General features: G+C 58.1%; 4 protein-coding genes across 4 annotated transcripts; 1 reads left to right on the top strand and 3 right to left on the bottom strand.

Annotated features, from left to right (window-relative positions):
- Positions 1-397: 397 nt before the first annotated feature.
- RNASEH2A (ribonuclease H2 subunit A) lies at positions 398-5,273 on the bottom strand. The gene is made up of 8 exons (XM_059389125.1): positions 5,143-5,273; positions 4,881-4,952; positions 4,640-4,766; positions 4,449-4,536; positions 2,030-2,167; positions 1,836-1,923; positions 733-856; positions 398-615 (listed from the first exon to the last, which is right to left on the bottom strand). Exons 1-8 carry the CDS (start codon positions 5,267-5,269, stop codon positions 480-482), a joined length of 900 nt encoding a protein of 299 aa, XP_059245108.1. The 5' UTR covers positions 5,270-5,273; the 3' UTR covers positions 398-479.
- A 1,009-nt stretch (positions 5,274-6,282) lies between these two features.
- THSD8 (thrombospondin type 1 domain containing 8) lies at positions 6,283-7,920 on the bottom strand. Its single transcript, XM_059389127.1, has 2 exons — positions 7,594-7,920; positions 6,283-6,479 (listed from the first exon to the last, which is right to left on the bottom strand). Exons 1-2 carry the CDS (start codon positions 7,742-7,744, stop codon positions 6,283-6,285), a joined length of 348 nt encoding a protein of 115 aa, XP_059245110.1. The 5' UTR covers positions 7,745-7,920.
- Positions 7,921-7,989: 69 nt separating this feature from the next.
- Positions 7,990-11,041, top strand: PRDX2 (peroxiredoxin 2). Its single transcript, XM_059389126.1, has 6 exons — positions 7,990-8,082; positions 8,548-8,659; positions 8,748-8,901; positions 9,512-9,634; positions 9,803-9,933; positions 10,717-11,041. Exons 2-6 carry the CDS (start codon positions 8,557-8,559, stop codon positions 10,800-10,802), a joined length of 597 nt encoding a protein of 198 aa, XP_059245109.1. The 5' UTR covers positions 7,990-8,082; positions 8,548-8,556; the 3' UTR covers positions 10,803-11,041.
- A 2,009-nt stretch (positions 11,042-13,050) lies between these two features.
- Positions 13,051-14,898, bottom strand: JUNB (JunB proto-oncogene, AP-1 transcription factor subunit). The gene has a single exon (XM_059389124.1). It carries the CDS (start codon positions 14,592-14,594, stop codon positions 13,551-13,553), a length of 1,044 nt encoding a protein of 347 aa, XP_059245107.1. The 5' UTR covers positions 14,595-14,898; the 3' UTR covers positions 13,051-13,550.
- Between the last annotated feature and the right edge of the window lie 2,738 nt (positions 14,899-17,636).

Raw genomic sequence — 17,636 nt, 5'->3', positions numbered from 1 at the left:
AACCTTAAAAAATAAAATAAAATAGGGGTCCCTGGGTGGCACAGTTGGTTAAAGGTCCAACTGCTGGTTTTGGCTCAGGTTGTGATCTCAGGGGTTGTGTGATCAAGCCCGTGTCGGGCTCCACGCTCAGCATCAAAGTCCCCTTGACAATCTTTCTCCATCTCCCTCTGCCTCTCCCCGCCCTCACTCCACACACCCACATGCTGTCTCTCTCTCTCTCTCAAAGAGTAAATCTTTTTTTTTTTCCCCAAATAGATAAATCTTAAAAAAAGAAATAAAAAATAAAATCAATCAGCCAGGGCCCATCATGTTTATGTTCCAGAAGTCTGTGCCTGAGTCCAGCCGCCGAGCACACTCCCAACCTGCTTCCACCGCAGAGTACAACCCAATACCGAGCTTTCCGGAAAAGAACTTTAATCACAAATGGGGCAGGGGTGGGCTGGGGTGGGCGCACGTATCAAGGGAGAACGGGCTGGCTCCTAGAGAGTGGAGGCGGACTCCAGGCCTCGCTCCTGGAAGTACCGGTGTGGGAGGCGCGGCAGGGTTTGGGGGCTTTTGCTGAAGTAGGACATGATCCTCCCCGGTCCCTCCTGATCCCCCGTCGGCGAGTCCTCCCTGTGGGAGAAGGGGTGACACTGGCCACTTCGAGGTGTGGGAAGAGGGGGGATTCCCGGTGGGAGCTGAGCCCTGGCCTCCCTCCCGCTTTCGTCACAGCCCCTGCAGGACACCCACCACAAAACGCCTTCGGCCTCTGTCTCCAGGATGCTCTGGGCTGTGCGCCAGCTGAACCGGACAAACTGGGGGAAGCCGAACACAGGCTCCACGTGCTTCCTCAACCACGCTTTTGTCTTGGGATCTGAGGGACAGGAAGGGTGGTGTGGGCAGCGGCAATGGCCCTCGAGCCCGGACGCAATGTCCGAGTTCCTTGGCCTGGCATCTGAGGTCCCACTACCTCAGCTCAGGCCGCCAGAGTACCAGAGGCCTCTCCCACTGTTCAAGACCCATTCCTGCCTCAGAACCTTTGTGTGGGAAACTGCCCGACTCTACCCGCCAACGGGTGCTCGGGGTAGTTGAGGGAGACTGCCTCTGAGACATCCCTTCATCCTGATCAAGGACAATGGTCATTAAATGAGCATCTGTGGACCATGGTGTTAATGGCCATCATCCTCCCAAAACGGGGACCTCAGTGGGGACAGTGAGGTCCTTGTTTATCTTGTTCATGGCTCCATCCCAAGGGCTCAGACACATACCAGGTGCTCAGTAAGCACTGACTGTGGCCCAGGCTGTCTTTGGCCTGAACCTGGTTTCCTTACTTTGGCCTTACCTAAGTTCCAGTCACAGACTTGCCATGTCTCCCCATCCAACTGCCCATCCCTCCCTGGGCCTCAGAAGGACCAGAGGCCTCCCTGAACTCAACCACTGATTCTTAAAATCTACTCAAGGCAGGGAGATGGGCACAAGATCACCTACCATACAGGTGAGGAGAGTGAGCCTCATAACTGGGAAGAAAACACTACATTTAAGCCAGATTTAACTGGACATGGGCTGACACCCCTCGCTCCTGCCCCTTTCCTCTTAACAAATAGACAGATGCCCACTAAGGGTGTCAGGCCCTCAGTGGAGCGCCAGAGAGACAGGCGGGAGGACTGAGCCTGCCCACTGGAACCAGCTCTGCTCCAGGCTGGCCATCAGCAAGTGGCTCCCATCTGAGCCTTGGGCTCCTCCACTGCGCAGCAGAAGGAGCGCAACACGGAAAACTGTAGAAGAGTGCTCAACCCTGCCCCGTCAGTGTTGCTGCCACTACCACTGTCTCAAGGCAGCCGTCATCTGCTCACCATTGGGGTAACCGGAGCCATAATCCGCATCCAGGCCCTGGAGATCTTCCACAAAGTGCCAGTTCTTTACAGCCTGGTCTCGGGCTACCTGTGGGCAAGATAAAAACTTGGGATCTCCCTCCCCGCAAAGCAGGCACGCCTGCCCTCTGCCCAGGGAGACGCTAGGAATGAGCCGCGGCCAATAGGAGCCTAACCTTGGCGCAGATACTAGCAGCACTGACCACAGGGTAGAGGGCATCCGCCTTGGCCTTGACTGTCACCTCAATGCCGGGAAAGTGCTGCTGCAGCTGCTCCTGGTAAGTTTCTGGCGGCCCTACTGTGTCCACAAATACCTGCCGTGGTGACAGAAACGTATCCGGTCAACAAACATCTGGAAAAACAGCTGTGTAAGTGATCCAGCCTCACAGCATTTACACTGGCTGCTCCTGTGCCTGGAATATTCTTCTCTCAGCTCATCCCCAGGCTGTAGCCCTCTCAGGTATCTCTGCTCAGAAGTCCCCTCCAGGGGCACCTGGCTGGCTCAGTTGGCAGAACATGTGACTCTTATCTTGAGATCGTGAACTTGAATCCCACATCGGGTGCAGAGATTATTATTTTTTTTAAAAGAGTCTATTTATTTAGGGGCGCCTGGGTGGCTCGGTGGCTTGAGCCTCTGCCTTTGGCTCGGGTTGTGATCTCGGGGTCCTGGGATCGAGCCCCGCATCAGGCTCTCTGCTCAGCAAGTAGCCTGCTTCCCCTTCTCTGCCTGCCTCTCTGCCTACTTGTGCTATCTCTCTCTGTCAGATAAATAAATAAATAAATAAAAGAAAATTATTTTTTAAAAAATTCTATTTATTGGGGCACCTGAGTGGCTCAGTGGGTTAAAGCCTCTGGCTTCTACTCAGGTCATAATCCCAGGGTCCTGGGATCGAGCCCCACATCGGGCTCTCTGCTCAGCAGTGAGCCTGCTTCCCTTTCTCTCTCTCGGCCTGCCTCTCTGCCTACTTGTGATCTCTGTCTGTTAAATAAATAAATAAAATCTTTAAAAAAAAAATTCTATTTATTTATTTGCATATGAAAGAGAGAGAGAGACAGGCAGAGCGAGAAGCAGGCTCCCTGTTGAGCAGGGACCCAATCCCAGGATCCTGGGATCATGACCTGAGCTAAAGGCAGATATTTAACCGACTAAGCCATACAGGCACTCCCCAGAGATTACTTAAAAAAAATAATAAATAAAGTCCTGGGGCACTTGGGTGGCTGGGATCGAGCCCCACATCGGGCTCTCTGCTCAGCATGGAGCCTGCTTCCCTCTCTCTCTGCCTACTTGTGATCTCTGTCTGTCAAGTAAATAATAAATAAAATCCTTAAAAAAAAAATAGTCCCTTCCAAAAGAGGCTTCCTAATCACGCTGAACCCATTCTACACACTCGCTGAGCACCTAATGCATACTGGCTACACCAGATGCCAGGAATATGGCAGTAAACACACCAGGCAAAAATCTGTCTTCATAGAGTGGACACCCTGGTGAGGGCCACAAACAAGAAAAAGGATAAATAGGGGCGCCTGGGTGGCTCCGTGGGTTAAAGCCTCTGCCTTCAGCTCAGGTCATGATCCCAGGGTCCTGGGATCGAGCCCCGCATCGGGCTCTCTGTTCAGTAGAGATCCTGCTTCCTTCTCTCTCTGCCTGCCTCTCTGCCTACTTGTGATCTCTCTCTGTCAAATTTTTAAAAATCTTAAAAAAAAAAAAAAAAAAAGAAGGATAAATAATAAAGGGCAGGGGAGAGTTGGGAAAAATTATCATTTTATTCCTTCTCTACTTATTTTTTTTTAATATTTTATTTATTTATTTGACAGAGACCACGAGCAGAAGGCAGAGGCTTAACCCATGGAGCCACCCAGGCACCCCTCTACTTAATTTTTTTTTTTTTAAGTAAGATCTACGTACAACTCGGGGCTTAAACTCATGACCGAGATTGAGAGTCCATGCTCTACTGACTGAGGCAGTCAGGCACCCCAGGAAGGGTTTTCATTTTAAACAGTGGTAGGAGAGATTCAGAGAGTTCACTCTGATGTGGTGACATCTGAATAAAGGCCTGAAAGAGATGAGGGAATGAGTCATGGGGAGATCTCAGAAAGAGGATTCTAGGCAGAAAGAACAGCCAGTGCAAAGGCCCTGGGGTGGGACCATGCCAAAAATGCCTGACAGCTACAAGGAGACCTCAGCTAGAGTAGAAGGATGATATTGGTGATCTCCATTGACTTTATCCTCAGAAATCACCTTTATTATTTGCTTACCAGCTGACCATCTGTGTCCCCTGACTTGGCCATGAACCCCAAAGGGCAGAGCCCTTGTCTGTCTGCTCCAATACTGCACCATCAGTGCCATGTTTCAGTCCTGGACCTCGGCCATCTCCTCAGCAAAGCCTCCCTTGTTACGTTCCCTATCTCAAGCATATTTATCCTTGTTATTCTCTCAAAACAGCCTGTTCTTTGCCGCAGAGTACTGGATGCAATGCCAACTTATATTTCACTCTGGTAATTTAATCTCTCTCTCTTATGCACTTGACACTGAACTTCCCAGATTTAATTTTACTGGGATCAAAAAATTAAATGTTGAGATCTATTTTAGCTCACCTGGGCAACTTTCACACCCTGATCCAAGGCATACTGCACCAGCCCAATGGCTGTATCATGGGATAGGGAATTCAGGTTGTACTTGACCCTGCAGTGGGAGACAGAACCCAGTCAACCCCGATCCAGATACTGATCCCTTCCAACCCACGTTGGCTGCCCCTCCACCCAGGCCCCTCCCGGAGGTCCCTCACCGCCCAAGCATGCTGGTAGAGATGAGGTTTGGAGACAGCACGTCCAATGCCCAGCCCACAAAGTCCCCGTCCTCCTCCATTTTCACAAAGAGCCTGTCCCGCTCACTCTCCGATAGGGTCTTTGAGTCTGGGAGGAGGGTTGGGAGAGAAGGGAATCGACTGGTTCTCCCAGCTCCTGTTCTCCCCCTCCAGTCTGCACCCGCCCCGGAACCACCTCCCGAGACTCACACCTCGAGCTCACCTGCCACTTTCAGGGCTTCCAGATCTGCCAGGCGGGACAGGGGGCAGTAACAAATGGCGTAGACCATGGGGCCTAGGGAAGCGGGGATCCAACCAGTGAGCCCGTGAAAACCGCTATCTCTACTCCATTATCACCGCTTTCTTCAGTGCCATCGCCACTATCACCCCCCCTCCCCGGGTACGGTGCAATCCCGGCTTCCGTTCCAGTGCAATCAGCATTCCCTGTATCACGCCCCTCCCCCAGCCCAGCCCCGGGGGCGCACCCAGCACCGGGCCCCGGCCCGCTTCATCGACACCCAGGGCACAGGGCTCCTTGCAGCACACCGCGGGCACAGGCGAGTTCAGGCGACAGCGGCCCGTACTGTCTCTGTCCAGCTCGCTGAGATCCATGCCGCCTTTACCGCCTCCACCAGCAGCAAGAACGAGGTCTGCAGGTTCAGGTCTAGGCGCGCGTTTTCCGCGGGCCCAAAACTGCTCTCGCTCCCGACCAATCCGTGCCGAGGACACGCCGCCGACACTTCTGCCGCCGTTGAAGTTTGCGCAGGCGCCACTGAAGCTCCTGCCGTACGGCTTCCTGGGAATTGTAGTTCCCAAGGCCGACGGCCCCGCTCTTTGGCGGACCGGGGTGGGCGGGGTCGCTTTCCAAGCTCCGCCCCGGAGTCCCTGACGCCCCGCCCGTCGGGGCTGGTAGGAGGATAGGGAAATAAAAGGGAAACTGACGCAGACTTTGGAGAACTTGGCCCAGTCAGGGCCTTGAAGGTCAAATACTACTATATTGCCAGACACTGTCAGTGTCTACATCACTGGGTCTCTATCTGGATGCTGGCTCTTTGTAGTCCCTGTCCCTGCCACTCCACACAGTCTTAGCCCTATCTCTCGGCACCGGGGCCGCCTGGCTCCGGGCACCCACTCTGCTTCCTAACCTCTGACTGGGGCTAAGCCTCCCCCACCCACCCCCTCCCAAATGTGATCCCAAATATCAACAGACTTCTGCTGACAGTCTGTGCCCAACAGGCAGGGCCATTCCCCCCAGTTCAGGGTTCATGTCCCCCAGTTCTCAAGTCTCAGCCGGCTCACGGCCTCAGCCTGTAGGTAGGTCCATGGCCCACATCAGGCTCATACCCCTTTCTCAGGGTCGCAGTCCTTCCATTTCAAATTCCCCCTCCCTGCCCCTCACCACCTTTCTTCCTTTCTCCCCAGATATCAGCGGGGACTCACTGTTCCTGACTCAGCTCTCCCTTCCCCACCATCTTCTAGCTTCAGCCCTCAAGACCCTCCTCGACCCCCTCCCCCCCCACTCGCGGTCAATCCCTTCTTCTCCCTGCCCACCCTGGGGACTCTCAACTCGGGACTTAACAGCCCGCCCTGGCCCCGCCTCCTCTGCGCGAGTCTCTCACCCGGGTTCAGGGCCTCCAGTCGCAGTCGATTGGTTTGCAGGAGGCACAATCCTGTTGCCTGCAGGGCCGCACCTGCACCAGATTCTCGCGGTCCATGAACACAGGGCCAGGCGCGGTGCCCAGGACCTCGCGGCTGCGCTCCTGCTTGCCCAGGTCGCAGAAACAGCGCCACTTTCCCCAAGGGCCAAGGATGGAGTCCTCCACTTCTAGGGATGGAGGGCCAGGTAGGGGGGAATCTACCCCCTTCCCTCCTCTAGGAAGGCAGGAGGATAAAGACACTAACGACATCTCCTGTTCGTTGAGCTCTGCCTTTGTGCCATGCACTCGCCCCCCACAGATGATCTCATTTAATTTCCTCATCATTCCCAGGTGGGGAAACCGAGACCTACAGAAAGCAACCCACCCTTTGAGCTCATACATCTGGTGTGTGACCCAGAGGAATTGCAAACTAACACTTCCCACCTGTGCCAGCCTGTCCATTTGGGAACATGATACAACACCCTTGATGCCCTGCCCACCATCTGAAGCTGACTCGTGTCTTCAGGGGTGTGATAATGGGCCTGTTAGTAGGCAGAGTGCCCCCTAACCAGCAAGGCTGCCAGGTGGTAAATTAAGTGACATAATTGGCATACTATAATGAAGGTGCGGAAAGCCTCTGGCAATGTGCTAGCATGTAGCACAAAAACAACTATTATGACCATTTTTCAAGCAGCTACAACCTTCTGAGTGTTGGGGGGGGGGGCTCTTTACAATGCTCTTCTACGGACGCCTCTCTATGCCACTAGGAAACGGGTCTTATCCCAACTCTGCAGCTCACAAAGTCCTAACACTTCTCGCCTTACCAAGCCTCAGCTAGACAACACTGGCCTCTTTCTTTTCTTCCGTCCAGCCCTTTGGCTTTGGCACTTGCTGTTCCCATTCCCTGACACACTCTTCCCCCTAAATCTTTGCATTTTTGGCTTTTGCTGGCTTCCTCTTCAGTCTGCCCTTCTCTGATTTCAGACGTTTACCTGCCCCCTCCTTTCTCCATCTCCACCCTTCCTAGCACACGTGCCTGAGTTTACAGTTGTGTCTGCTTGTCCCCCCTTCCCCTGTAAGAGGCTTCAAGTCAGTCTCTATTTCAATTTACAGATAAGGACACTGAGCCTCAGAGAAAAGTAACCAGCCCAAGGGCGGTGGGCGGGGGCGGGGGGGGGGCACGCCAGTGCGCAGGTGGGGAGAGTTGGGAAGTCTGAAGGAGGGTCTCTTTGCAGCCAGCTGGCGAAGTGGGACCATGGGGCACCTTTCCGCACCAACACACCGGCGGCGTGCGGTTACCTTTCTCCTGATGCTGCAGCCGCAGCTCCTCCCAGGGGTCGCCTCCGCTCTTCTCGCCAAAGTAATGGTAGTCGCGGGAGACCTGGGCAGGGGTCCCCAGCAGCAGGAGAATCAGAAGCGGCAGCAGTAAGTCAGCCGGGCTCCCGGCCATGCCGGACTCCAACCGACCCCGGCGCGCTCCGAGGAGCTCCTCGCGGGGTATGTGGTGCCCGCACTACCCCCACCAGCGGTGGCAGTGGTCGGGGCCCACGGCTCCGCGACTCCTCCCGCCGCTTGCAGGCGCGTGGACCCGGCCGCTTCGCTCCCCCACCCCCCCCCCCCGGTTGCAGTGGACCCGACCGCCCCACTCGTCCGCCCCCCCCCCCCCCCCGCCCTATGCGTCATGGTTCGGGCCGCGCATAAAAGGCACCCAGGCCCAGGGCGCGCTCGGTGCTGAGAACGCGTGCTCGCGCGTCTGCTAGTCTGTGCGTGCCGCCCTTGCCCACGCAGGTATGGACACCTGGAGGGCACCGGGCTCTGGGAGCCCCCGCAGAGCAGCTCCGGACGGGTCCAGACCTCAGTGCTGCAGCTTTTGTTTTCCGCTCGCTTTAGTGGCCGCCTTTGTCCTTGCAGGGGGAATCCGAGGCCTTGGCCTTGCATTACAGGCCGCATCGCCGAGCTCCCGCCCCCTGCTCGCGGGGTCTCCACCTGGAGCGGTGGGCTAGCGCCAGGGCGCTCAGGCCGACACGCTAATGGGGGGGCCCCTGGCGGCTGCAGCCGGGCCGCTTTTGCCGGTCAGGGGGGCGGGTCTCCTGCGGTCTCAAGGCCGCGCAGGCCAGGTACCCCGGAGGGTGCGGGTAGTGCTGCGGCTTCTGCCTCCCATTCGATAACGGAGCCCAGCACGCAGCGTGACCTTGGGAAGGGAGGACAAAGGGTCTTCCTCGGGCGCACTGACCGGGCCGGGGGGGTTCTCAGCTTTCAGTCATGGCCTCTGGCAAGGCGCACATCGGAAAGCCCGCCCCGCCCTTCCAAGCCACCGCCGTGGTGGACGGCGCCTTCAAGGAGGTGAAGCTTTGCGACTACAAAGGTGAGGGCGGTCGAGAGTGGGCCCAGGTGGGGGTGGGGCCCAGACAGCAGAGGCCTAACTCCATGTCTGTCCCCGCTCCCTCCCGCAGGGAAATACCTGGTCCTCTTTTTCTACCCGCTGGACTTCACCTTTGTCTGCCCCACGGAGATCATCGCTTTCAGCGAGCGGGCGGAGGACTTCCGCAAGCTGGGCTGTGAGGTGCTGGGGGTTTCTGTCGACTCTCAGTTCACCCACCTGGCTTGGTATGAGCTGGGACGAGCAGGGAGGGAGGACGGAGCCAAACCTCCAACGTCCGGGGGTCCGAGCTGTGTGTTCCTGTGGGTGTTGCTCAACATTTGGGCCTCCCTTTCCCCCATCTTGAAAATAGTAGAATTAAGGACGCCTAAGTCCTTAATGATGATGGCAGTAATTAGCATCTGAAAACTAGTTGCTCGGCCCAGAGACTTGGAGATGCTTTATCTCACTTAGGGCAACACAACCTCCCTTCCAATAACTATTTCAAGAAGGTGGAAACTCCAGTTCTAGACAGTGAGACAGTGAAGGGCTGGGCCCCAGGGAACAGAGCTAGAGCGAGGAGGAGGGGGATGCTGAGGCAGGCTTTCTGCCCCAAGATGTGGGAGGCCACCAGCGAATGTGAACGCCCTTTGCTGGACCTGGAGCCTTGGCTGAGTCTTTCCAGCTGTGGGAAAGAGCCCCTGTACCCTCTTCAGGGTGCGGTGGGTGGGGAGGCTAGACCCTTATCTCTCAGCTCCAGCACCCTCTCTCCAGCCTTTATCATACCCAGAGCCCCAGGGGGAGGACCCTGCTGTGTCAGGCATCTGGAGGTCCCAGACTGGTCTCTTTCACTCCTAGGATCAACACTCCGAGGAAGGAAGGAGGCTTGGGCCCCCTGAATATTCCCCTGCTGGCTGATGTAACCAGAAATTTATCTGAAGATTATGGTGTGCTGAAGAAAGATGAGGGCATTGCCTACAGGTACCATGGAGCCCCCAGAAAGCCCTCAGTCCTCAGGGTGAGGGGACAACACTTGGGCACTGTTTTCCCTGCCCCCAGCCCTGTGGCCGCCAGGGAGTCGATACTCCCTCCCCCGGCCCTGGCAGTGGGAACTCTCCGCTTCTCACCATGAACACTTAATATCTTCAGGGGCCTCTTTATCATCGATGGCAAGGGTGTCCTTCGCCAGATCACTGTCAATGATTTGCCTGTGGGGCGCTCTGTGGACGAAGTTCTGCGGCTGGTTCAGGCCTTCCAGTACACGGATGAGCATGGGGAAGGTAAGCACACACATGTTCACCTGTGTTCATATGTGGGTACACCCTCAGCCCTCAGGCAGATGCTGCCTGCCTGCCCTGTCCGTTGTGAGGGCCCCAGTTCAGAGCCTTGTCTGCAGGACTTGTCTAGTCTGGAGGGGGAGACAACCCAATATGACAGTGGGGGCTGGGAGGTAACAGATCTATCGAAGGTATCTGAGAAGTCATGTACCAGGTTGAGCTGGAATAATATTAGTTGAATCAGAGACCTTCTCATGTGCAGGACACAGCCTGATCCCAGGCCCTCCATGTCCAGTGGGTCTGTGACTGAGGGAGAAGCAGTATTAAAGGGGTCAAAAAGAGGGGTGGCAGGGTAGCTCAGTTAAGTGTCTGACTCTTGGTTTCAGCTCAGGTCATGGTCTCAGGGTCCTGGGATCCAGGGATCCTTGTCAGGCTCCACACTCAAACAGGGAGCCTGCTAGAGGATTCTCGCTCTTTCCCCCCTCCCCACACCACCCCCACCCCCGGACTCTCATGCATTGTCTTTCTCTCTCTAATAAATAAATCTTTAAAAAATAGTGTTGGGGAGGTCAAAAAGAAATTGAATTGTCAGCCAGAACATCCCGTATCCAGACTTAAAGAGCTTCTCCCAATGTGCTGTATGGCCTTGGGGCTGTCCCACTTGGCTCTGGGCTTTTTCTTCTGCCACTCCAGCTCTTGCTTTGCCTCTCTGTTCATCCCCTCATACTGCCCTACCTCGAAGATGTGGCTCTAGCCTCACATGTGCATCCCTGTGTCTTCCCACAGTCTGTCCTGCTGGCTGGAAGCCAGGCAGTGACACAATCAAGCCTAACGTGGACGACAGCAAGGAATACTTCTCCAAACACAACTAGACTGCAGACAGGTGGAAAGCCTGGGCTGTTGGCCTCCACCTGCGCCTCTACCTGGATACCCCATTGCTGACCCAGGAAAGGCCAGATTCGCCCCTTTAAACACCATAGTCCATAACCCTGGAGGGCTTGGCCAGGGCCTTCTCGTTCTCCCCGCTGGGAGCTGGTGAATGGTGAGCCCCTCCTTGGACCCATCTAGCTGGGCACAGGCCTAGAGGTGACCAATAAAGTATTAGGACAGACATGAGTTTCTCTCTGTGTGGTCTGTCCTGGTGTCCTTGCTAACTCCGCCCCTTCTCCCTGGAAACTTGACCCTGTAGTTACTTATTTTCACCACAAGGTGGGAGTCTTACCTCATGCTCACTGCTTCCTCTTTCTCCTTGGCCAGAGGGTACTGGGGGGTGGGGAGGTAGGCTGTTGGCCCCTTGCTGGGAGCAAGCCCCAGGATGGCCTGTGTCCTAAAACCTGGCCTCGCAGGGCAGCACCCACTCTTTGCCATCAGCCAGCCAGTGTTCAAATACCACTCAAGAGCTGTGATTTTTACTGGGTCTGTTCAACAGTCAGATGAGAATAAAGACAACTAACTCAACATCACCATGCACATTAAATGCAACACAGTATGTGAAGCTTGGGGCCCATTTAGTAGTTATTAGGACTGTCCCTGGGCGGTAAGAAGGGAGGGGGGACCCAGTCCTAAGAGCAGAACCAGGAGTGGGAGCTTGAGTTCCGTGTACAGGCCCTGTTGTAAGCTCTGGCCCACTCTAGGCTGGAAGGGTTGCCTACCTGCTCCTGGGGAAGAAGGATGACCGTCAGGCTGGGAGGCAGGTATTAGGAGCCAGAGTGTTCCCAAGAGTGCAGTTTGATGCTGTGCAAGTGGTTTTGCCATTCTGAACCCCCATTTCCTTCCAAAGGATTGCTATCTAGATTATTAATCCTCCAAAACACTCATCTGGGCCTTGGAATTTTATCTACACTCCTTCCCCAAGGTTCACTCGAATCCAGGCACACAATGATTTCTTGCTGTTCTTTAACAAACTGATCTTGCTCTGGCCACAGGAACTTTGCACGTACTGTTTCTCTTGCCCAGAACGTTGTTGTCCCAGAACCTGGCTTTAAAAATGAAAAGTCTCATCATTAAAGGTCCATGTTTCCAATCCATTCTCCAAAGCAGCTTGCCTCCCCTGCCCCATCAGTACTACTTTGACCTGTTTTTTTCCCTTGCTAGCACTTACCACCATCTCCGAATCATGTTTGTTTATTGTCTGTCTGCCACCGTCCAGGCAGTGTCTCCAAGGTTCATAAATGAATTAATGAATTGTCTGTTCTGCCCACCCCACCCCTGCGGTTTCTCAGCCTGTGTTTTTCTCCGCTGTTCTGGGGGCTTCCAGCTCCGAAGCCAGCTAGACCCCCTACGGGCGTACCAGCAGCCCTCCCACCTTTCCCAGCTGCGGGGGCGGGCGTCCCGCGAGAGGGCGGCGGCGACGGCGACGGCGCCCGGCCGCCCAAGCAGCCGCCCCGGCAGGACCAGACCTGGCAGTCGCCCTGCTCCCAACCTGGCACCCGGGAGGGGAAATTGGCAGGCGGGCGCCGCCCTTCCTGGCGGGGGTGGGGGGTACCTCGGCGGCAACCAAGGCTGCAGCAACCCCCCGCCCGGGTCAGGTCAGACGGAGCGCGCGTGGGCGCGGCGGAGCCCGGACGCCAACCCGATGGGGCAGTCTCTGGGTTGGCCCCGGGACCCAGGAGCATGGCCCTCCCACCGCGGACGCTCTGGACCCAGGCCTGGGGCTTTCCGGGCCCCGGCAGCCGCCTGCCTGGGAAAATCCCGGCCCCCTTCCCGGCGCCGCAGCCCTGCCCGGCAGAGCGGGGGAGGGGATTCCCGGAATCTGCCCGGAGACCGCCGTCGCGTCACTGGACAGAATCGGCCCATGTAGGGGCAGCGCTTCCGCTGCGTCAGCGGGGAAAGCCCCAGCGCGCGCACCTGGGCGGGGCTGCGCCCGCGCAATGCGCGTCTAGCCCCAGGCATCCTGCCCCCTGGTGATGGGCGGCTGGACAGCGTCCCCGCCCCGGACCTTCCAACCCCAGAGATCAGAGGACAGGAGAAGGATTGGACGCCTGGACTACGAGTGCAGGATGCTTAGGTAGAGCTGGTGAGGAGGATACAGATACCGGACCGAGTCACAAACAGGAGTGGGGTGGGGCAGCCCACTATTCTCCCTCCTCCCGCCCGGCTTGGAAAAAAAGACAACAGAAATTAATAAAGAACCATTTTTTTTTTTTTACTTAAATAGATTCAATAAAAAGTCGGAACAACAAACACACACACACACAAACACATCTTAAAATAAACTCTTTAGAGACCAAGTGCGTGTTTCTTATCCACAGTACGGTGCAGAGGGGGAGGGCAGGGGGCGGGGGTCCCTTCCCCAATGTCCCCGCGGGCTTGAGTACCGGGCGGCGGGGCCAGCTCCGCCGCGATCGCCCCCTCCTCCCCCCCCCTGTTAAATACACAAATATATTATATTCAATATGAATCGAGTCCGTTTCCAGCAGAAAAAAAAAAAAAAATACAAAAAAAACGTGGAAGGGAGCATGTAAACGTCGAGGTGGAAGGACCGGGCGCAGAGCGGGCGGGCAGGAGTCCAGTGTGGTTTGCGGTGCCGCGGGGGGCCGGTGCCCACCGCCTGCCCCCTCGTCCCTTGGGAGGCGTGCGCCCAGTCGTCCAGACTGGGGGAATGTCCGTACGGGGGACGCTCAGAAGGCGTGTCCCTTGACCCCGAGCAGCAGCTGGCAGCCGTTGCTGACGTGGGTCATGACCTTCTGTTTGAGCTGGGCCACCTGCTCCCGGAGGATCCCAGCAGTGCTCGAGAGCCCTGCGTTCTCGGCCTTGAGTGTCTTCACCTTGTCCTCCAGGCGCGCGATGCGCTCCAGCTTCCGCTTCCGGCACTTGGTGGCTGCCAGCCGGTTCCGCAGCCGCTTGCGCTCGACTTTGATGCGCTCCTGGTCTTCCATATTGATGGGGGACACCGGTGGCGTGGCGTCGCGGCTGCGCGCCTCAGGCACCGTCTGCGGTTCCTCCTTGAAGGTGGAGGCTGCTCGGCCCAGGCCCAGTTGCGCCGGGTGGCCGCCAGCGAAGGGTGGTGCGTGTGGGAGGTAGCTGATGGTGGCCGTCGGGTACGAGCTCCCAGTCCCGACGGCGGCCCCGGCGCCTCCAGAGGGCGCAGAGGCTGGGGAATAGCTGCTGAGGTTGGTGTAGACTGGAGGAGGCTCCGGGCCGGCGTAGACGCCCCCGGGCCCAGCCGGGGGCCCCGAGCTGGCGCCCAGGGACACGTTGGGGGGCGTCACGTGGTTCATCTTGTGCAGGTCGTCCAGGGCTTTGACAAAGCCGTCGGCGAAGCCCTCCTGCTCCTCGGTGACACCTCCCCCGGCGCCCCCCGCACCTCCGCCGCTGCCTCCCCCGCGAGGGTAAAAGTACTGTCCCGGAGGCGTGGGTGTCGTCGTGATCACTCCGTTGCTGTTGGGGACGATCAGGCGCTCCAGCTCAGATGAGGCAAGCTTGAGCGATGCGCCTGTGTCCGAACCCTGGCCGGAAAAGTAGCTGCTGCCACCGCTGCCCTCTGGTCCCGGGCCCCGCGCGCCGGGTGCTTTGAGACTTCGGTAGGGGTCGGCCAGGTTGAGCGCCAAGCTGGGTTTCAGGAGTTTGTAGTCGTGTAGAGAAAGGCCGCCCGGAGCCCGGCCGTATCCCGCTGCTGCGTATGAGTCGTCGTGGTAGAAGGGCTGTTCCATTTTAGTGCACATCCGGGCGGCCCAGGCGGTCTGGGGGGGTCCCTGCGGGGCCACCCCGGGCCTCGCTGCGGCGAGCGGCGCTCTGTCCGCGACGGTAGTGGCTGGACCAGGTATCTGGACGCGCGATCCCAGGAGCTGGCACCGACCGGGAGAGGCCAGCCGGCGGCTGTACGCGGAAGCTCCGTGCGGCTCCTCGAGCCCTTCTGCCCTGTCTGGCGTGCTCGCTTTCCTGGTGTCGCTTCCCCCTGCTCCCCGATACCCGCTGACTCCGATGCTGGCCTGGCCGCGCTCAAGGTCCCGGCAGCTCAGCCTGAGCCACACGCCTTTATACGGCTATTGTCAGCTACGGAAGTGCGCTCCGATTGGTCCTCGCGCGAGCCGGGCCCCCGCGCCCCCCTCCTCCAGCGTGGGGAAGGGGAGGAGGCGGCTCGCGTCACTGTCAGGAAGCGCGTGTCCTTGTAAACAGCGGCCACGGGCTGGGTGGCTCGGCGCGGCTGCAGGGGGAGGGGCTCGGGGGACCCTGGGGTGTGCGAAGAAGGGGGTACTGGTCCAAGACACGGGGAGGGACTCCAGGGAAGGCGATGATTCCCCTGGATACGAGGAACCGATACAAAGCAAGTGTGTCTGGGGGGCGCGGGGGGAGGGTCCTCCAGGGTGCACACGAAAAGGCCTGAGGGACTCCGAGTATCCGGGAGGGGTTGGAGGGCTGATTATACACTGGGAGACCCCGCAGAGGTGAGACAGGAGGGCTAACCTGGGTAAATGAAGGAGGGGTAAGGAATACCTGATTCAGTAATTGTGTGGGGGGTCCTGAGTACAGAGGAGTTAAAGGACTTGACTGAATCCAGGAAAACTGAGGAGGGGGAAAATCAAAAGGGTGAAGGGAGGAGATTACTCAAGAAATGAGTAGGGGTCCTGAAGTCCAGGAGAGAGACTGAGGGCCTCCAAAATGGGAAGGAATTGGAGGGGGAGGGGATATAGATATGAAGAAAGTGAGTGTTCTGGGGTATACTGGGGAAAAGATGGGCGGGAGGAGATGGGGTTAGGGTTAAAGGTTGGGAGTCACTGGGGTCATCTGCAAAGCCCTGATAAAAGAGAGTTAAAAGAGTCGGGACACACCTTAAGAGCTGAGATGATAAAGACACAGGGTCTCCAGTTGGGACTTGAGAAGAGGGATTTTTGAGGATCCTGGGGATTTGGACTACTGGATCTTCCATGATTGGCACCCCCTCTTATGGGTGACTTCTAGGCGCCTGTGTACTTTGCTCCCATCTCAAAGCCCTCCCCCAGTGACTCGGGGCTTGACCAACACCGCGTCGACTCCTGGTGCCCGAACCTACCCCGACGGCCGGGGCGCGGTCACCCAACCCCACTCCTTCCTTAGAAACAGGCTGGGGAAAGAGCGCCGCGGCAGGAAGTGTGGCAACAGCCCCCGGGGAAGGAGCCCGGCCCTGTCTCCGTCACTCGGATCCTCCGGGACCCTGCGCCCCGCCCTGGGTCCGGTCGGGTTCTTCGCTTCAGAAGAGGAACGTGGACGTGCGACCCCGGCGGAGGCCAAGGGTGCACCGAACACGTTCAGCCTCATAGGCCTCCAATCACTGTACCCCTCTACCAGCAATGGTTCAGCCCGCGGCACCCGCTGGCGATCGCGGAGGCTGGCAGTCCGGGGACGATTCCATTAGTCCGACGGAGGGGGACGTACCGGGAAGCGGGCCTGGTCGCCATGGCAACAGGCCGGAGTCCGCGGGCTGAACTGGGGGCGGGGCGGCCCCGGGAGGCTCTCTCCCGCGCCCAAATAAGGACACAGGAAGGGGTGGGACCAGCGCCGTCCCGGGGCCCAGAGCCAGGACCCGGGAGCCCGGGTATCTGCCAGGTCCCAGGGCGCGCCCGGGCCCCCGGACGGCTAGTCCCGACCAGCCCCGCCGCCGCCCCCGAGGCCCCCACGGCCGCCTCGCTGAGCCCCACCCAGCTGCTCTGGGGCTGCGTCCTGCCGAGCCCGGCCCGACCCAGCCTGGCAGGTCCCCGCCTGCCCGCGGGCCTGGGTCGGACTTCGCCCCCGGCCCGACAGGGCGCGGAGGGGCGGGCCAATGCCTCCAGGCGCCCCCGGCGCCGAGGCGGGCTGGCACGACTGCCTCCTTCCTCGGGTGGGGTACCCTTCCTTTAAAGCAGGAGGTCTGGGCCTCTCCCCCCACATCGCTAGCGGCTGGAGTGCTCCTTCCCTCACACCAGTTGGCTAGGGGCCCTACTCCTGTTTTAGTCTAGGGGTCCCTCAACCATCCAGAATTCATAAAATGGGGGGAGGATCCCTCCCCCTTCGGGGTGTCTCCTTCAGTCAGAGGAGGCCAGAAAATCCAAGGGGAGAGAATCTGAGGGAACTCAGTGCCCCTTCCCCAGCACTATATGGATGTTTAGATGGTGAGACTCCTAGTTAGACTTAGAGTGGGACTTCCAAGCAGAATGTGAGCCAAGAGAACCACAGGTGAAAGATCAGTCTCTATCTTCTGGGGGGATGGAGGTTTCTTTAGGGTAGAGAGAGGCTGAGGGGCTAGGCTGACTTTATAGGGCAGGGGGAGAGCACACTCTTAAGTGTGAGGGAGAGAAGGAAAATGAAAGAGGCAAAAGAGAAACTGAACTTGTGGGGGCAGGGGGAAGTCCAGCAGAGCAGTGAAGTTAGGGAGGAAGGTCCCATGAGAAGCTGGGGGTATCCCCATCTTTGGAGGGTCCTTGTGACCCCTGGGTGCTCCCTCCCCTCCTCCTCTTGCTTGAACTGCTCCCCTAACCCCACCCCAGGCTCAAGGGAGATTCCAGCGGCTGGCCGCTGAGTCTGGCAGGCATGCTGCCAGGCCTGTGTCTCCCGCCCATGCTAATAACTGCAGCTGACATCTGGCCGGGCCCTGCGGGGGCGCAGCGGACAGCGTTGGGGGGCTGGGCAGGTCTGGCCTGAGGGCAGCATCTTGGGAAGCCAACCTGCAGGTCCCACAGGCCAGGAGGCCACAGTGAATCAGCCCTGGTCAGGGCTGAGGTTGGCCATGCGGGGGGGGGGGGGGGGGGGGG

The sequence above is a fragment of the Mustela nigripes genome, chromosome 2 (genome assembly GCF_022355385.1).
Source record: "Mustela nigripes isolate SB6536 chromosome 2, MUSNIG.SB6536, whole genome shotgun sequence".
NCBI classification, from domain to species: Eukaryota; Metazoa; Chordata; class Mammalia; order Carnivora; family Mustelidae; genus Mustela; species Mustela nigripes.
The sequence above is the reverse complement of the archived record's forward strand: the minus strand, read 5'-3'. Positions and strand labels throughout refer to the sequence as shown.

Bases quoted from the DNA above. Each gene is read 5' to 3' on its own strand.
- RNASEH2A (XM_059389125.1), bottom strand. From the start codon at position 5,269: ATGGATCTCAGCGAGCTGGACAGAGACAGTACGGGCCGCTGTCGCCTG. The intron at 4,953-5,142 runs GTGCGCCCCCGG...CCGCTTCCCTAG, and splicing joins GGGCCGGGGCCCGGTGCTGG to GCCCCATGGTCTACGCCATT. The intron at 4,767-4,880 runs GTGAGCTCGAGG...CCCTCCTCCCAG, and splicing joins GGAAGCCCTGAAAGTGGCAG to ACTCAAAGACCCTATCGGAG.
- THSD8 (XM_059389127.1), bottom strand. From the start codon at position 7,744: ATGGCCGGGAGCCCGGCTGACTTACTGCTGCCGCTTCTGATTCTCCTG. The intron at 6,480-7,593 runs GTAACCGCACGC...CATCCCTAGAAG, and splicing joins GCTGCAGCATCAGGAGAAAG to TGGAGGACTCCATCCTTGGC.
- PRDX2 (XM_059389126.1), top strand. From the start codon at position 8,557: ATGGCCTCTGGCAAGGCGCACATCGGAAAGCCCGCCCCGCCCTTCCAA. The intron at 8,902-9,511 runs GTATGAGCTGGG...TTTCACTCCTAG, and splicing joins CAGTTCACCCACCTGGCTTG to GATCAACACTCCGAGGAAGG. The intron at 9,635-9,802 runs GTACCATGGAGC...TAATATCTTCAG, and splicing joins GATGAGGGCATTGCCTACAG to GGGCCTCTTTATCATCGATG.
- JUNB (XM_059389124.1), bottom strand. From the start codon at position 14,594: ATGTGCACTAAAATGGAACAGCCCTTCTACCACGACGACTCATACGCA.